A 19961-nucleotide genomic window follows, 5' to 3' on the forward strand; every position below is an offset into this window, starting at 1 on the left:
ATTTCTCTTGTCAGGTTTCTTGAGCTTTAGCGTGCTAAAAATAACAGTGTGGATATTGCAGCTAGCTAGCTGCCCAAGTACAAGCCAGCCTTACTAGGGGGTCCTTACTTGGGTGGCTAGCCTGCGCCACTGCCCACACCACAAAGTCTACACTGCTATTTTTAGCATGCTACCTGAAGCCGAGCTTGCACGCATCTGTCTCTACCCGCTCTGGGAGGTGCGCCCCCAACTGCAGTGTAGCCAGACCCTAAGAGGATGTAGAAAGGATACATATACAGAATATATGCTATTGCCAAGTGAATGGCATAATTTTGTATATAAAGTCACTTTGCCACACAACTGCCAATTCTTTTTGTACCTGGACCCTAAATAGCAATAGGAAGAGGGTAGGCAAGTGTAGATTATGCTATGTCCTTTCTTCTTAGGAGTCTCAGATACAAATCCCCAATCCACAGAATATCGAAGTTTAGAAAAAATTATCTAACTGGGAAACCAAACGAGGGATAACATGAATGCCAAGGAAAACATTCCAAAATTATATTGTTAAACACATAAGTGGGCAATACTGTTCATATAATCTGCAACTACACAATCCCTGGCTGTGGTTTTTTCAGATCTCACAAGCTATATGAATAGGAGGCCTCAAAGGAAAACCCTAGGTGCTGCAGAAAGTAGGGATGGTCATTCAGTAGCTGGCATTCTTTCCCCCCCTCCACCACCACGTCAGTGAAGACTTAATTTCAATCAAGAATACATACCACTGACACCAGCCCAGTTCTGGAACTGACAATTATATAATTAATCAAATTCCCGTTCAACCAAATCCCCTTGTATAAGTAAGCACCCTTCTCACCCCACAGCACATAAATCTTATTGACCAAAGTAACAAAGGACTGATCCCAAAGAAACCACACTGGACTTCTCCTTTGTAATATATTTAATCCATGTCCCAAAATTTATGATGGGCCACTCCAGCACCACAAAACACATATTAATTATTCAGGAAAGGCTTGCATCTATGTTCTAACTTTGGAGATCTAAAAACTTCCAGGTGGCACCACTCTCCCTCATAAATGAAGCATACAAATAGCAAATAACAGTTTTTCCACATTTGCTCCAAAAATATTTCCCTCTTTCCTACTGGCCTCAAATGCTGCGGGAAAGCGGATACCCTGAAGTACTGCAAACCTCCTGACATTTATCCCAGCTACAATGGCTCACATTGCCAAGACACGTATATCAAATAACACCTACAGATAACCCATCTCGAACTCATCATGAATCTGCTCCAGAGTCACTTTCCTGAGGCTGCAAAGCAATGAATGTCACTTTATTTGAGAGACTAGATTCATACACGGTCACAACACAGTTTGCCGTTTAGAGCGTGTTACTTTGACATCTCATGCCCTGCTCCAAGCTGAGCATTCTCAAAGAGTGGCAACAAGTCTTCAGAACACAACTCTATTCCTATTTAGACTGCCTCAGCTTGTGTATCAACTTGAACACGTTCTCAAGCTCAGAAAGAACTTTCTGAAAGCTGCTGAAGGGCTTCCTTATGCAAAAATCAATCATACCAATAGGGGTTTGTGATTTCCTAGTTTCATTTTTTCTTAGTATTTATTAGCCTAATAAAAAGGAACAACAAGAAATAGAAAATATTCCATTGTGAAATACACTGGAAAAACATATAAACTGGCTGTGTGGAGACTGCTCTATTGACAGAAGAGACAAGGAATTTGTAGTTATATGACATTGTTTGGCCTAACTATGGTACCTCCATGCAAAAAAAAAAAAAAAAAAGATTGCCTCCACCCAAAAGGAGGGAAATGGAGTTCTCCAAGACACTCCTACGCCACCCCTCTTGCCCTCCCCCTACACATAAGACCCCATCTCATAGCAATCTTCCCCTTGGTTAGGAGTATAGATGGCTTCCTTCAGAGACACTCATTTCTTCAGCTACAGAGAGTCACCTGATAAGGAAGCAAGACACTCTCCCACCTCGTGCCCAGGGCAAGAATATACTATATCAACAGAGAACTGATCCCTTGCCAGATGAAGACCCAAACTCTAATCTCTTCTACTGTAAACTAGCCCAGAGAAGTCCAAGATCACACCACCCGGTGTGTGCCTCTATACACCTTTCAGTAAACACTTATCTGTTCAAATAAATTCATTAGAGAAAGTTCAAAGAAGTTATGTTATAGAAAATCTTTAACTTAGATCAGTGTATATAATCTCTGTGTACTCTAACTTATTTGTTCAGAATCCTGTTAGGATCGCTGGTACTACTGACACTGTACTATATTTTTTAGCTCAATATCTTAGTGACACCTAATGTTTGTTCCCTGTAATACACATGACGAATAAAGCATAGCGATTTTTTAAAAGGTTTAAATACTCACTTTTTGTATAAGAATATTTTCAAGTTTAAAAAGTTTTAATTGGATACAAAAATTATTTTGCATGCTAAATTCTTATACAGTAGTATATATTGTAACTTCCTTATTCAAGAAGTAAACAAACCAATTTGGTTTTTCTACAAACGTACTTTTTTTTAAAAGTTTAAAGACAAAAATACAGCAGCACCCAAATGTTCCATTCTGCTCCATTCAAAATAAAGGTCTTGAATGTGAGAAACAACTGTAGTTCCTCAGGAAATCTAAGAAAATATACAAATTCCCAAATTCCACATGAAGTACAGTCAGGTACATTGGGGCCTCTTATTTTACACTGCCACCCCCGAAACTGCAGGCTCTGAACTTCCTAAAAAAGGTTTTCTTCTTCCTCTTTAACAGAAAAGACAAATTGCGAGAAAAATTCCATTTCTGTCTCCCTCCTGTAAAAGCAATGGTTAGTCCTTAACACAGCTCCCAAGCTGGTGTGCAAAAGTACTTTCAAAGAGAAAATGAAATTCCATTTAATTTCCTAAAATGTAGCTTGCTGCTTAAAAACTACTCTCTTTCTCACCCAGGGAGGGATGAAAAGGAAAAATATTTTCCAGAAAGGCTCTGTATTCTACAAAGAGGAGAAATTTCATCCAGTATGCGCACTGGGTTTATTTTGAAGTATTGGACACACTAGATTTTATGAGTTAAGAATTTTATCACATACCATACTAAACTTTATTCTAAGTTCAAGAAATTTGGGGGAAATTTCCCAAATTAAGTCCATGTGCTCAAACCATTCTGAAACACAAATTGCATGCTATGTATGACAGAATAAAATTAAATCCATATGCACATACAGACTTTAAATAAAATTAAAATTGCAAATCATGTACATGACAGACACACATTGTGATTGTAAAATGCTATTAATATTGTCATGCTTGCATTCCTGGGAAATGTAAATCCTTTTCATAATTTTTCATAGAACAGTTGAATTTACCCTTCCTCCTTAGTGTGGACTTCTTTCCCCTATATTTATAGGATATTAACTTCTCTGTAATGTTACACCCTGCTCCAAATCAAAAAAATTACCTTTACAGCAAGTATCCAAATTAAAAAAACCCTCAGATTTAAAGTTAGGTAGTTTAATATTTGGTGTAACTCACACTCTTAAATTAATCTTATGTTAAACCATTTTACATGTACAACATATGCTGTAGCCTTCTACTGTTTAGTTTAAAGTAATATAGTTTGTTATAAAAAATTAGATATGGCATAAAATCAGCAACTCAAAGAGGCTTGTTTTCTGAAGACAGAGTTATTATGTACTTACGGGTATGCTCCAGATCTGTATACCATCACTGTACCCAATCATTAGCAGCAAAGGTGGTTCATTGCCAGTGCTATGTATCTCATGAAACTCCATATTCCTCGATGTATCTAAATTGGATTTAAATATCAAAACGAACATTAAGTTAGGACAAATTATGTTTAATGTCTGGTATACTGGACACAGTTTTTGAAATCCATATTCATATTATAATTAAAGGCACAGCCATGCGCTTTTTAATCCTTAACTCCTGTAACTGAAAAAATAGTGAAAAAAATGTGCCTTTAGACACAAGTAATAAGATCTGTAATTAGAGTTTTATTTGAGAGGGTACAAAATACCAGTTTAGAGGGAGTGATGATGGGAAACTTCCTATACAGCATAAGAAAGGAGGCTATGACAAGATGACTCAGAGGTCTTTGTCATTCCTACCTTCTATGATTATTAGCACACGATCAAGTTATTTTTCTATAAGTACCATGAAATTCTAGAAAAGCACCTCTTCACATTTCACAGTTACTACTCTGAAGCCAAGTTTACAAAATATATACAGTCTACAGTACTCTGCTACTTAAGAGATTTAGCAACAGAAATTATTAGTGCATTTAGAAGGAACGATTGAGTACACAGAAAATAGAGGTATCGGTGATTCCTTCTTCAGTACTTTTTCAGAGGTACTTTGTCTATTTAGGAAAAAAGAGAGGTCTTTTTATTGAGCAAATATAATCACCTGTAAGCTACATTACTGCCAGTTCATGTAATGCTATCGTATGGACAAATCAGAAGAAAATCACAGAGGAGCAACAAAATAATAATTATAACAAAGATGACACTTATGTAGCACTTTGATGATCAAAGCTTTTTACACATATTATCTAATGCTCACAACACCCCTCTGAAAAAGGCAATTTCCATAAAACTATGAAGGTGCTACAGGAAATATATCAAGACAGACTAAAATAACCAAATGTTTTTATATCTTGGCTAAGGCCGCTCTACCCTAAAGTTAGCAAGAAGCATAATGTTCTGAAAGCACGTAAACTTCCGACAAGCAGGGAGAAGAACTCTTCAGGATGGTACAAGAGTATAACCAAGACTAAGACGATTAAACTGAACTAAGGTAAATTTAGGATGAATATGAAAAATAAAGGTTTCATTGGATATGTTTGATTTTCTGTCATACTGTGGCAAGTGAAAGGACGTGACGAAAGCCCCAGTGGCTGGGACATTTACAAATGCACAGCAAGGAAAAAGAAACCTACTAGAAAACAATCACGCACTGGCCTTGAGCATGAGGCAGTGAGATATACAAGCTAACCTAACAGGTCTTTTCCGTCTCTAACATCTATAAATTTGTGAACTAGGAATCTTTTTGCCATTCCAACAGCTATAAGTATAACTTGCCCTACTTACCACCAGGACATGAAAATTCCCTATCATGTCATACTATCACGTTACATCTGGGATCAGAGTGAGCCTTTACCACAGGAGTAAGGAGGAGGACACTGAGGTAACAATCAAGATGTAGGAAACATCTGGAGGAGAGCTACAGCCTCTGACTTGTAGGACAGGCTTAGAGCTCCATGGTTAGTAAAAGCAAATTGATGTACATTATTAACACCTCCATTAGCTACACCTCGTGTAGCTCACGAAAGCATAAGCTTTCGTGAGCTACAGCATGGAATGCATCCGATAAAGTGCGCTGTAGCTCGCGAAAGCTTATGCTCATATAAATTGGTTAGTCTCTAAGGTGCCACAAGTACTCCTTTTCTTTTTATGACACTGAAGCCATTCAATATGTGTGCATGAAGCCACTGGGAGAGATAATTAGGTGATTCATGCTACAAACCTTCGAATACATGGATTAAAACAAAACATAGGGCTGAGTGTAATCCATGTATTCGTAGGTTTGTAGCATGAATCACCTAATTATCTCTCCCAGTGGCTTCATGCACACATATTGAATGGCTGCAGTGCATAAAAAGAAAAGGAGTACTTGTGGCACCTTAGAGACTAACCAATTTATTTGAGCATAAGCTTTCGCGAGCTACAGCATGGAATGCATCCGATAAAGTGACCTGTAGCTCGCGAAAGCTTATGCTCAAATAAATTGGTTAGTCTCTAAGGTGCCACAAGTACTCCTTTTCTTTTTATGACTCTGCAGCCATTCAATATGTGTGCATGAAGCCACTGGGAGAGATAATTAGGTGATTCATGCTACAAACCTACGAATACATGGATTACACTCAGCCCTATGTTTGGTTTCAACTGATCTGGATAGTGAGGGGGCCAAGGGACTTTGCTCTGGAATTTGGTGACCTCACTAATCCTATAACACCAGAGTTCGCTCACCTTCACATTTCAAGAAATTCGTTGAGTAAAGGCCTGTCTATTCACTCAGGATTTTACACAATAACGATTCATTCCTGGTTAGTAAGGAGTAGAAAGGGAGTTCTGTTTGAGCCAACTCTTGTCTAAACTGTAATTTTTTAATTTTGCTAGTTTAAAATTATTGTATATGGGCCCAAAAGATACAGAAATAAAACTGAAAGAGGGAGATAAAACCATACCATTTAAGTCTGCATTTTCAAATCTGACCCATACTATTTTTTCTTTTTCTTCTGTTGGTGGAGTACCACTGTAGGCCTACACACAAGAAAGAGAAAGGTTGAAAGAAAATGAAGTATAACATCTTTATTTTCTGCTCTCTGTATACAGCACATCAGGTAATGCAAGGAAAACAAGAATTGTTGCATATTCTTATTGCATGCATGCAATTAATGCATACTTATACCCTCAGTATTTCTGGGAGGTTTTGAGAGGAGTGGTTCCCTGGTCAACACATTTAATCTTAAATATAATTCAACTAGTGTACCAACACTTATTAAAGTAAAAAAGTGGCAAGACACACAACCAAAGACCTTCGAGGTACAGAGAATAAAAGCCAACTGGCTTCTAAGAAACAAACCTTGTATTAAATTGGACAGAACAGATGATAGTTGTTTCTATAATCCTTGATTTTGTCAGTTTAAACTATTTTTAAATAGAATAAAAAGAGGATCTTTAGAGAGAGGTATGTGTATTCCTTTAATTCCTTTTTGACCCACTTAAACACTTTATAAGCGAGGCTGAAAAAACAGAAGCCTTTCTTTCCTATGAAACTCATTCCTACTGTGACATTTTAATTATATACCTATGATTTTAATATAACCAAAATATTTAAGTTTGAAACAGAAGGTACTGTAACTAAATCAAAGCAGATCCATAGTTCAGTTAAATATATTCTACAGATGCCCCTAAAGAGATGAGGTACAAGAGAAATTGGAATGAAGCTTCTTGGTGTTTCTAGACAACCTAAGTTTTACAGTTCTCAGGAGAAACTGCAGTAATCAGAGTATGAGCTACAGAGGCAATACCATTGTTTCCAAGTGAACTATTGTAAGATACTGTGCAGTATTTTGGATTAAATATGAAAAGAACTTGTATAATCACTATGTGCATGCTGGACAAGCAATAATATGCACTCAACGTGTAAATAAAAAATTAGTGTTGTATTATTTTTCAAAACAAAGCATGTTCCACGCTTACAAGGCAAATTGACTTGTAAAATATAACTAAGAGTGCATCTTTTTAACTATGGAGAAAAAATAGCTGAGTATAAGAACAGGTTAAAACACAACAATTCCTTCAATAGAAGTTTGACTATCCTTACTTTTACATCATAGCTTGAATCACAACATGAAAAAATACATTTGGCAAATTACTAATAGTCAGAACCATCAGTGGGAAACTTTTCCTAACAGGAGTCAGGGTGTGCCAATTTTTTTTTAAAAAAGAAATTTCTAGCTTGTATAATTAACTTATTACTATTATTAACTGATTGCAGCTATGAATCAATTCAATGTTGCCTTCCTGAGTGGACAGGTAAACAGTTACAGTTCCGCTACTATTGTCCACAGCTTTCCCAAATACCAGGAGCATGAAATTAATCCCACTCTGATCAGTTTCAGCCTGCTACTTAGGACCCCCTGGGCAGCACTGAAGTGACCACAGCCATATCAATTCATTCTGCAGTTACTTGGGAAAGCTAGAAACAACAGAGCACAAGAGAACCAGGGCTATTTTTAGGGGAGAATGACCCAAGATATGGAGCGGGGCAGAAAAGCAGAATGACAGATTCAGGTGTTCCTCCTGCTTCACAGCAAGCTGGAGAAGGGGTAAATTAGCAAATCTCCTCCACCCAGCAGCAACCTGAAGGTTCTGAGGCAAGTGGAGAAAGGAAGAGAGGAAAAGAGAAAAAACCCTCTCCTTCTCCTTTCCAGCAAATGTTAAACTTGCAAAACAAGCAGGTGTGTATCAAACTTTTCTGATGCCTACTAGCCAGACGTTGACACAAAAACTCATGAGTTCCTAAGTACGGTCCAGAAATACCAGCTTGGTAGGAGTCCCAGCAATTAGGAGGGTTGGGCTTCCCACAAAAATGTTGTCTATCTACCTCACAAGTAAGCCTCTGCCTTTCATTGCTACCACTACCACATCTTTAAGTAGGCAGAAAATGTAACCCTCTCTCGCTAGTACATATATGAGACATTTTTCAAGCCTTGTTTTTAAATACTTTGGCCAAGACTTTGACCTGACAGTGATTTTGGGTGCCCAACTGGAAACACCTCAAAAGCACCTGATTTTCAGACCGTATGCACCTTTTGAAAGTCAGGCCCTTTTAAGGTGTCTAAGATGGGTGATCAAAAAAAATAAATAAATAAAAAAACTGAAGCACTCAAAATTACCAGTCAGCCACTTTTTAAAATGTTGATCTTTGTATAAATTGGACTATCTAGCTGCAACTTACTTATACGTATTACTAGCACTGTGAAGAGAGTGGGTTTGTTTTAGGCCCTTACCTGTGGCACAACATCTTGAAGAAATGTAACAACACTTTCCATATATGACTGTTCCCTGGAAAAGAAGAGTCCTTAATTACTATGGAAGTCTAAATACAGTCATAAATACACTGACTATTACTTACTACTGGGGAAAATGATGCAGACTATGCCTTAGTTTAGATTATCTGCAAAAGAATGATTGGCAACTCATTGGATAATAACTGCACAGAAAATTACATTTGCCTTGACTGGTGGAGAAACCTCCAATTCCAGTCTGTATGGTTTCTTTACAAATTTGTGGGGTTACATTTTGCTTTACACACTATACACCTACTCAACTACATTTAAAATGTCCCCAATTATTCCACTTAGAAAAATACGGTGGTACCCCTTGCTGGTGTGTAATTCAAGGTATAACAGAACCTCAGAATTACAAACACTTCGGGAATGGAGGTTGTTCAAAGCTCTGAAATGTTCGTAACTTTGAACAAAATGTTTTGGTTGTGCTTTCAAAAGTTTCCAATTGAACACTGACTTAATACAGCTTTGAAACTTTACTCTGCAGAAGAAAAATGCTGCTTTTACCCATCTTAATTTAAATTAAACAAGCACAGAAACAGTTTCCTTACCTTGTCAAATCTCTATTTTAAAACTTTCCCTTTATTTTAGTAGTTTTATGTTTAACATGGTACTGTATTGTACAGTATTTGCCCTTCTTTGGGGGAAGGGAGGGGGGAAATCTCTGATGCCTGATTGTGTACTTCCAGTTCCAAATGATGCATGCGGTTGACCGGTCAGTTCATAACTCTGGTGTTCGTTACTCTGAGGTTCTACTGTACTACACAATACCCATACAGTCTGGAAAATTTGGAACCCAATTTCTTGATAAACTGCCTATCCCACACTGGTCACAAAGTAAGGGCACTGAAGTCTGTAAAGGATTAAGTCGTCTCTGCCTGTCACATGTCTGGGCAAAGTGTAAAAGGAAGGGAAAGCTGGGTCAAAGGAGAAGGCTGTATCCTTTTCCCTCCTGGCTGGCTGAAGCAAGCAAAGCCTTTGGGAATTATTCTTCAGTGTTTTTCCATTTGCTTTTTGTTTTGCAATTGATTTGTGGACAATAAAACAAGCCCTGAAGAAAGGGCATTAAAAGACTAATAGCTGAAACATTATTTCTCTTCCTGGGCTGGGGAAACTACCCGCCAGCTTACATATGCTAGGCACTATCCTGAAGCTAAGAGAGGCTAGAGATTTCTACTATCTATTCCCGAGATAAAGCTGGCTAAGATTAGCGGGAAGGCATTTTCAGTAGAGGTCTTACACTGTGGAACTCACTCCTCTTGGCAATTCATTATCAGCTGCACTTCAGAGTGCAGTGGTGTATAATGCACGGCACATTTGTTCTGATGGACTTTAACTAAGGCTTTTATTAAGGTATCTTACGTAAGAGAGACGTGAGTCTCTCAGATATGCTGTGTAACTGCTGAGCAACAAAATATGTGGACTCACCCCATAAGGCTGATGATATCTTTGTATAATGCTAGTCACCTAACTTGGCAATGGACAACATGTTCAGCTGCCCATATAATTTTTTAAAAGTTAGTGGTGATTCTAAATTTTATTCAGCTAACTCTCTGCATCCAACAACTTTGACATACTTCAGATTAATGATTATTTTGGTACATATTCAATCTGTTTTAACATAACTACTTAAGCGTTAAGTCTTGAATTACCAATAGCAGCAAATACAAGTTGTTGCCACTACTGCCCTTGCTGCTGGAACAAAGAAATCCAGATTCCTGCTACCAAAAGGCTCAGCCACTTTCCTTCTAAATAAAACTGTGTAAATATCTTGTCCACATAAAATGTTGTGGACATTCAGTACTTGGAAGCCTTTGTTCTCTCCAGTCATGACAGCACTAGGGGAGGAGATGTAAGTTTCTGCATACACTTTTATAACAGGACAGTAATACAGCTCCATGAGCATCACTTCTAAATGTAACAAGTTGCCTGCCCTGTGAAATGAAGGCAAATCTGAAAAATTGTTCCTGAAGATCGAGAAACAGTTTATTCCAGACCAAGACTGACAAAAGTGGATACAAAGATTACTAAACTAAAGAGAGTTTATCGTAGTAGGTAGAGCAGAGCACTTTAAGACAAGACACCTGCTTTCTATTCCTGATTTACTCATTGTGTAATCTTGGCCAGGTCATGATCTCTGTCTCTCTATAAACTTGTCTATTCTACAGGATAATTAAAACATAATTAATGTTTATGTATAACAGCCTTAACAAAAGGGTGGTAATCTCTTCATTTCATAAATGTGTGCTGACGCTTTCCAATGTATATCTTTAATGAGTAAGCCAAGCAGGCACGCTTTGGAAATGTTTTGTTCAATGTATGTACACTAAACCTCTCTTGGAAAGAAATTAAGCAATGGTTAGCAGACAGAACGCTGAAGGCTAAGAACTTCTGAGACAATTTCTTCTTTGATGTACTTATTTAAAAAAAAAAAAAAAAAAAAACAAACAACACTATGAAACTTCTAATTAGTTTTTAGCCAGGTAATTGATAAATCAGTATTCGAAGTACGCCCCAAGCTAGCTTCTCTTTTGCATATGCTTCTCTTGTTTTTGTGGATTGTTAATATATTCTGCCATTTGTTTGATAACCTACTGTTTCAAAATGAGGGCAAGAGATTCAAGTTTGTAGCATGCTACCCAGAAAATTCAATTCTGAGATAAAGAATGAGTGATGTACCCATAACGGAGATATGCAGGTTGGGAAAACAAACTGGAAAATAACCACCACACAAAAAGTACATAATCAAATATTCTTATGGAGTTTTTCTTTTTTAATTATTGTTTTTCCAGAGAACAAGCTCACTCCACAGAACAGGTTACTACAATCAGAACTGCATTTGGCAAATTGCAAGATTTCTTCTACAGGATTCTCCTCCTTTCTATGAAAGCTTAGATTGCAAAGACCCAGTTGTTTATGCAATTCAGTGAGTTATAGGAACAACTGCATTTTATTTGTTCCTGCTAAAAATCAAGTGAATCCTGAGATCTAAATAGACAGTCATCCCCATCATTACCATGGTTCATGTTTTGTCAGCTCTTGTAAGTAAAGTACAAGTTGCCAAAACATACATGATATTGCAATGCAATACCATAGCAAAAAAAACTAGCCAGCAGCATAATGCCACCACAGAGAAAATTTCACCCATTCTGCTACAAAAGGACTTAGGACAGGCAAGTTTTCTGGTTACTCTAATTGACCATTCAACCATTGACATGTGAAGGTAACTTAGGGAGACCTGGCAAAGGTAGGAAAGTCTGTTACGCACTGTATTTTTTTTTTTTTTTAAAACCTTCACTGTACTTGTCTTCTCTGTTCTCCTGAGCAAGCAATACACTGACATCCACAGCAACCTCACTTACTGAGGCAGTGCAGATAACAGGAGCTTTATACTTTTTAATATAGGAATGGAACAGAGGGAGACAGCAGTGGCGGGCGGGGGAGGAAATCTACAAATGCCCACTAAGCACAAGTTTGTTATGACTCAGTTGTATCTAGTGTCCAGTTTGTTTAGCAAGCAAAATATGTTTTGCAGTCATTTCTTATTTATATATAAAGTGTTCAATCATCTACCCTGTAACTTGTAACACTGGTGAACATTTTGGCCTACCAATCTCAAATGTATCCCTTTCAAAGAGAATGCCTGCTGTGTATAATCTGGAAAGAGGCATTTATTTACTTTCTTTTCCCGGAAAATACTGAGCACAACAAAACTGTACTGTTTATGACAAGAAGTTGCTGCTGATTTTGAGAGGACCACGTACTTGTTGTACAAGAATATTCTAGGGATTTCAAACAAAGGTAACTGGACATCTTCTAAAACATGCTTACGTGACAGCCTGTGGGCGAACCACAACTCCCCCTGTACATCGACTAGGGCGGCGAGGAGATTCTGTTGCCATCGTTGCTCTGCAGATACCTGTGGGCAGTAGATTTTTTTTTAAATAATCATTTATAGGGAAATGTTTATTTATATTAGTCAATTTCTCTAGCTAGCATGACTGTAAGCTCTTCGAGAGGAAGGACCATTCCCTCAGATACATCTAAATCACTATACTCACCTCTGGCACTGTTTAAATAAATCTCTGCTTGTTCAATATCCCAATCTACACCACAGGAAAAAAGGGAAAACAAAATCTTGCATGATAAAATGAGTTTTATTTAAAGAAACCATGTATTATGTAAACTGCACATATGCACCAACATCTTAGGAAAATATATAACAACAAATTTTATAAATACACTAACTGCATTACACCAGCTTGAGAGCAGCATTTCATCATGACATACTGACCAGGAAAAATACACACATAAATTACAGAAACATAGACTTTTAATCACAATGAATATGCTCTTGGGAAACAAGACATTCAGGAAGTAATCACAATGGCTAGGGTTAAAACCAATGCATAAGATTTCACAAAACAAAAGCATTCCGCTTTTTGTTGTTCAGAACAATTCAGATCAGTTCTCTTATGTAGAAAAACAAAACAGTTTTTTACTCACAGGGCAAAAGGCATTGACCAGACACCAGTAATTATGACAGGTCCTAATCACGCCCCTCAACAGCTTCTATCATCCAATTAGCAATCTAGCAACAACAAAACAACAACAGTTGAATCCAGGTCACTGCAATCACATTACCCAACATAGTAGTCATTATTTAGTGTTGCATGTGTGCATGGTACTTTGTACAGAAAATAAAGACTGGAGATGAAATCCTGACATCATTGACTTCAACAGGGCCACGATTTGATCCATGTTCCAAGCATTTTACAGTCTAAGAGACATGGAGGAGAGGAGCCAGTGGTACATCTGTACCAGTCAGTGCCTGCTGTCATTCAGCCACGAGCACTGTTACCTGCAACAGAACTCCAGCTCTTGTGCCACCAGAGTCCCAGGGTGGAAGAGAACCTGAAGTGCACGGCTATTGGGAATCACCAGTTCAGTCTTGAGAAACCCCACTGGCAATTCTTGAGCTGGGAAATTGAGCCTGACCAGCCTCCCACACTTGTGATCCCCAAACTGCCACCCAGATACCACAGCTCACCAGACCAGTGCAATTTATTTTACTCCTCCGTACTCAGACACCTTCATTTTCCCCTGTCTCTCCCCTCCCCTCCCCTCATCCCTCCCTTCCTCTACCCCTGCACATCCCCCTATCACATCCTTCCTCACCCCTCCCCTACCCCATCCCCCTTTCCCAGACCCTTCCCCTTGCTCCCCCAACCTCCATCACTCCCTGCCACCCATCCCTTCTTTTTCCTCCCTTACCCCACCCCCTCTCCCATCCCCCTTCCTGCCATGCCCCATCACCCCACATCCTCCTTTCCCAGCCCTTCTCCTTCCTTCCTTCCCTGTCACCACCGTGGCTGTTCCCCTTCCTCCCTACTGCCATCACCACCCCCTTCTCTCCCTTCCCTGCCCCTACAACCCTTCCCCCTGCCCCATCTCCTTCTCGCACTTCTACCCCTTCCTCCCCTCCCATCTCTTCCTCCCCTGCCCCCACCCCTTCTCCCTCCTCCTCTGCCCCGACCACTCTCCTCCAGACCCTGCCACTCTTCCCCTTCCTCCCCTGCCCCTTCCCCATTTCCCACCCCTGCTCCCTCCTCCCCTGCCCTATTCTCCTCTCCCACCCCTGCTTTCCCCGCCCCCACCCCTTCTCCTTCCTCCCCTGCCCCATCCCCCTCCTCCATCAGTCTCCTCCCCTTCTATCTCCCCCCTCCCGTTTCCCATCCCCCCCCTCCCCGGCCCCCCTCACCTGCTGCGTTGCTCCTTCGCCCTGGCTCCTCACTGACAGTGTTTGGGACCCTCTCGGGAACTGACACCTGGCACACGCTGACGCCAGCAGCCAATCACCAGGCGGGAGAGGCAGGCTCCTCCGTCCCGTCACCCAATCCCACTCCCCGGTATGGAGCAGTGGGCGGGACATCGACGATAGGACTGTCGCTTGCACCCGCTCACTGGCCAGAGTAGGTTGAGAGAACAGAGCCCAGCCTGGGCCCGTTTAGCTTTGTTTACATCCAGATCTCGCGAGAGCCATCGTGAGACCCCGACGCACGTGCAGGGAGGCAAAGCCCAGGATCCTGTCAGTCACGGACCAACGGCCAATCAGAAGGAAAGACCTTCGACCCCGCCCACATCAAGGCGTTAGAATCCTACTTTACCGTCCGCTTCGTCATTACGTAATCCCGGAAGTGGCCTGGCTGAGGCAACAAAACCAAGGCCCCGGCTGTCCCCGGGAGGGTCCGCTCCTCTCCGGCCCAGAGCGGGTAGACGCCGCCCCGTCGTGGGCTGGGGGCGGGGTGGACCGGAACAGTCCTGGGGGCGGGGGGATAATGGCGGAGGCTTCACAGAACCGGGGCCGTGGGGGCAGAGCGGGACGGCGGTTGAGCGAGGCCAGGCTGCGAGGGCCGAGCTGCGGCACGGCCCTGGCGGGCGGGATGAGGCGAACGGAGAGCGGCGAGGCCTGGGCACGGAAAGGGGGTGTCACAGCAGGACACCCCCCCGCCCCGCGGACAGGGAGCGGCCCTGTCATAACGGGACAGAGCCGCCCGAGCAGCCCAGAGGCGTGTTTGGGCGGGACACAGCTCCACCCGCTGCCCCCGGGACGCTCCTGGGCTAGTGTCCCCAGTGCCCTGAGCAGCGCGGCGAGCGACGGCAGCCCAACGAAACCTCAGTGAGCAAGACCGGCTGGGGTGACATCAGGGCTAAAATGGCCCCTCTGGCTGAAGTGGCTTTTAGCCCATGAAAGCTTATGCTTAAATAAATTGGTTGGTCTCAAAGGTGCCACAAGAACGCCTGTTCTTTCTGAGGATACAGACTAACACGGCTGCTACTCTGAAAACTCTGGCTGAAGCATCCTGATTTTTTAGGCAATAGATGTCCTTCCCACTTCCGTAAATAAATTCTGGAATCACCCTCTCTGGGAACCTGCTGTGTGTAAAACAAAAACCTGACAAACGCTGCCTTCAGATGGCATACGCCAGCTTTCTCACAACAATCTGGTCATGAGAGAGCTGTGGGATACAGCTTGGAAATAAAATGTCATACACAGAACAAGCAGTTGCATCCCCTTCCCGTACATTTACAAGATGACTGCAACTCTTGTAGAGCCACGTGTCACCAATAAGGAAACTCATACTCAGAAACCACAAACGATAACACCACAAGTTTTCATCATCCAGAAAGATTCAATTGTATGATTACTGATCTACATCATTAGTTACAAGAGTGAATGTAAGTTAGGCCCTTGACCGAAAAAGAAGAGGAGAGGGTCCCTAACTGGAACAGATGTAGTATTTCTCAAATGTAGCCACATCTGGCCACCAGGGGGTTTTGTTGCAGCCACAGCCCCCTGGGTGGTGGCAGGGAAGCAGCAGCCCCTCCCCTGCGGCTGCCAGCAGTGATTGGGCCGTGGCCACCTCTGGGGGAGACAGCAAAGCTGAAGGAGCAGACAGCTAGTGTGAGTTCCCCACCTTCCTAGGGTTTGGGCTTCAGCCCTTGGGTGGTGGATGGTAAGCTCCACCTATGGGGCTTTGGGCTCCATCTCCAGGCCCCATCCTCTGGGCATAGGGGTTTGGGCTCCATTCCCTGCCTATGAGGCGATTGGCTCTGGGCCCGGCCCCAAACTCACCCTTCCCAAGTACCCCTGGTTCCTGCTGCCTCACTAACCACTTCCCCATCCAGGGCTTAATTTGGCCCTAGGCTTAGTACATCTGCTGTGAAAAGTGATTTGTTTGTTTAATATCACCTTTCACAGCAGACTTACCCACTAGCAAGTCTTTTTTTTAAAAAAAGCAACCAAAAGAAACAATAAGAAAAAAAGACAAAAACATACGAAGCACCTTGTATGTGTTTCTATTCTGTTTAGGTCCAGTAAAGAATAGAACAACTGTACATTATTTTTATTACTGAGTCTGCAAACAAATTACAATGATTTGGACATGTATATGTAGATATTTATTTTTCCTAAAGTTAAGTATTGTAGGAAAAATTGTCAGAGAGGCCACCAGCAAGACTTGGTGGCCGCACTCTGACGCCACCAAAAAATTTGTTATGCGAACCCCTTATGCTGAGAAGTACAAGGGACTGCAGTCACAAAACTCTTTGAGATTGGGTGTGAGCATGCCCTTCAATTAACAATTGTCAGGATGAGTTAATCAGAAGCCCTCCACTTAAGACAAAAAGGGATTGTGAATTTGTCCAAGAGTTTGGGCTGAGTTGATGGTGATCTTTTGTTGAGTGGTGTTTGTGTGGGTGCAGGTGGGAAGGCAGAAGAGGAAAAGCAAGCAAGCCAGGCATTAACTGGTGAGTGCAATGTGTGAGTCTAGAAAAAGCCAGGCAGAGACTTCTAGGGTCTGTTCAGTTGGCTAAAGAGACTGGGGGTTGTAAGCTAATGAACTGTTCCTGTTATGCCTGGTTTTTCCTAGACTCAGAGATGGTGTAGGGTCCTTGAAAATAAACAAGATTACATCCAAGAAAATACCATACTCCATCAATTTGTAACCAGCTAAAACATTCCCAAAGCCCCAAACTTTGACTACACAGGTCAAACAGGGGCAATGCTTCTAACAAACCTATCCTGTAGAGCAATATTAGGTACGTTTGGAGTTAGAATATACAAGGACACTTCCTTCCGAGCCTGAAGAAATGTTCAAATGTTAAGTTCCTATATCTGTTAACTGTCTCACAACAGAGAGATGCCCTTACAGGAAGAGAGCTGGAGTTTCTGGTTGAATAGGTTAGAGTACACAATGGTGAATTGAATTACACACACACCCCCTAAAACCACTAGTTGATACACAGATAACTTCCTCCTTACACATACTATAATTTTGTTTCACAATGAAAAATGTTTGAAGGCTATGACTCAACAGGCCTAATTCGATTTACTGCTGCCACTTAAGGAGGGCTGTCAGCTGTAAATTTTATTTTTTCCTTATCCTGATTGACTAATTAACTTATGTGGAGACAAATGACATCAAAATAGGCAAAGCTGACAAAAGGGTAAGCTCTAGCCAGTTTACAGTAGCAATCAAAATATATTTTAAAAAATGGAAGGGAATGATTGCTCTGGGGAATCTCCATTTGCAATTGCAAAAGTTTTATTTGTACTATACTTCTTCCTTTCAAATAATTCTCTTTGCTTATTTTATTCAAAACTAAGAAAGCAGACATTAAACTGATGACATCTGCTGCTGCAAATGGAGAAAACCCTGCAGCCCTAAACAAGCACTATGGGACACAAGAGGAATGGGGGGGAGGGAGGGGGGCGGTGGTCAGGGAAAAGAGGTCACACTTACCTGAGTGCATGTGCTTGACGATATATTCAAATTTTGCTTCAACATATATAGTCAGAAAAAAGTGAACATGTGCCAGTGTATACAAAGTCTTTTTTCTTCAGTGTATTTCCATGTAACTTGTGATACAGATTCACATAATTCTTAATGTGTTACAGCTGGGTTTTCCTTGTGGCAAGAAAAAAAGTCATCCTTTAAAAAAAAAAAAGACTGAACATCTCACCAGTCTTTTACTACAAACCTGTAAAAGCTTGTAGACTGGTGAAGAGTTGTTTGAATTCCCTGGCAGATAGGCAGCTAAGTAGGATCTATTAAATGCTTTGAAATTTAGAGATGAAAAATGCAATTATTCATTTAACTAAAAATGGTTTACTATGCAAGAATCAAATTAAAACCAGCCGTTAATATTTTAGACTTATTATAGATCAGTAAGTCAAATATAGCTACTCGATTGCTAGTTAAAAACTGCTTTTTCGTGTATGAATTTCTGTGCAACAGTAAAAATCATCATCCCTAGTAAAAACTGTTAACCATGGGTTACAATCCCATAGTATGAGAAATAATTTAAGGACCAACCTAGACCATACATTAATATTTATATTTGTAAGAGATGTTATTACATTCCTTGGATGAAAGAGAATTATACATCTTCAGAAAGCCTATGATTCCATTTGGGGTTTCTGTAGCCATAGTAACATGTAGGTAGCAGAGCTAATTTTAGCCTGTGGGTTTTATTGTTCCAGTATTAAAGAATTAGGTTCCAAAAATATAATCCTGGCCACTGATGTAATTCTAGAATACTGGCCTTTTCCTTGCGCATTTAAAAGCAAGTCACGTGTAGGAGCCTTCTGACCATAATATATCCACCTAACACAAAACACATTCAGTATAAAATGCCATAGTGTATATTGGGTCCATAACCAAACCAGTACATGGAATGTTCTGCACCATAAAACGTAAAATTAGAATAAAGATAAAGCAAGCATGATGATTAAAGAAACTAGAATAAAGACAACAGAAGTGACCAGCTCAGAAAAACATGCCCTCCTTCCCCAAAAAAAAGCGAAAAAAAGGTCAACTGATCATAAAAATACTGACCAAAGTGAAAGACTGCTCATACACAGACAAATAGGCTTTGGTGGACACCTTCAGGGAAAACACTCTACAGACTGGGTTTCTAAACCAAGAAGTTCTTGCGCACAGCTCAACGAGACCTTGAGAGAAATAAAGGACAACCCAATTGACTCCAAATGCCTTAGACAGACATAGCAGGACAGAATTTTAACGCGTTACCATAGAATTAATTTTTCGTAGTAATCAAAGATGGAAGGGACTTAAGTCATCAAGTCAAGTGCCCACCACTAGTACACGCTGTTTGAGTAAAGCAGGTTGATTGAACACTGTATTTGCCTATGTCCGTTTAAAAATTCTAGATGGTACTATAGGAACAATACAGATCTTAACTTCCAACTGAAAATGCAAATACAGTAAAATTCTGTCAGCTGAGGAGTTATGCATTACCAGAAATCTGGTCAGTCAATCTATGCACTACCAGTATTGTTAGTGACTCAATAAGTTAATACTAACGGGTTGAGCAGGGAGCTAGCAAAATATGTATACGAACAATGTTTTGAAAAAGACTGTAGTAATTACCTCATTCAGTGTTGTGAGGATTAATTTGTAAAGCACTTTGAGTTGCTCTGTCAAAAGACACTGTAGAATGTCAACAGTCCTAAACTGCATAAATATTTAAGATTAAGCATTGACCCGTTACATTTAATTGAATTTAAATAATCCAAATAAAGAGGAACTGTTTTGAAGCTTTCCACAGGTCACAGAAATAAGCCTAGTTCAGTGGTTTTAACTTGTTCCATTTGCTTTTGAGGCCTCTTTGTTTCTGAAAAACTGCACATAATTTGAATAAAATGGAAGACTGCATAAATCTTATATCTTCAAGTCGAATTGCAGCCCACCAGGATGA

General features: G+C 40.6%; 1 protein-coding gene across 11 annotated transcripts in view; it reads right to left on the reverse strand.

The window, feature by feature from the left end:
- The window catches only part of BCAS3 (BCAS3 microtubule associated cell migration factor), a 494723-nt gene extending 480007 nt beyond the window's left edge, over positions 1-14716 (reverse strand). For 5 of the 11 annotated variants that reach the window (XM_037880509.2, XM_037880507.2, XM_037880508.2 and 2 more), the window contains exons 1-6: positions 14440-14716; positions 13185-13269; positions 12510-12597; positions 8619-8673; positions 6288-6363; positions 3721-3827 (exon numbers count right to left, since the gene is read on the reverse strand). In XM_037880509.2, the coding sequence (XP_037736437.1) occupies positions 3721-3827; positions 6288-6363; positions 8619-8673; positions 12510-12580 (309 nt within the window). In that variant the 5' untranslated portion in view covers positions 12581-12597; positions 13185-13269; positions 14440-14716. Of the gene's footprint in view, positions 1-3720; positions 3828-6287; positions 6364-8618; positions 8674-12509; positions 12598-13184; positions 13270-13539; positions 13776-14439 lie in introns of those variants that run through there. The other 6 variants (XM_043531385.1, XM_037880505.2, XM_037880501.2 and 3 more) reach the window with 3 other exon arrangements.
- Positions 14717-19961: the final 5245 nt, after the last annotated feature.

The sequence above is a fragment of the Chelonia mydas genome, chromosome 17 (genome assembly GCF_015237465.2).
Source record: "Chelonia mydas isolate rCheMyd1 chromosome 17, rCheMyd1.pri.v2, whole genome shotgun sequence".
NCBI lineage: Eukaryota > Metazoa > Chordata > Testudines > Cheloniidae > Chelonia > Chelonia mydas.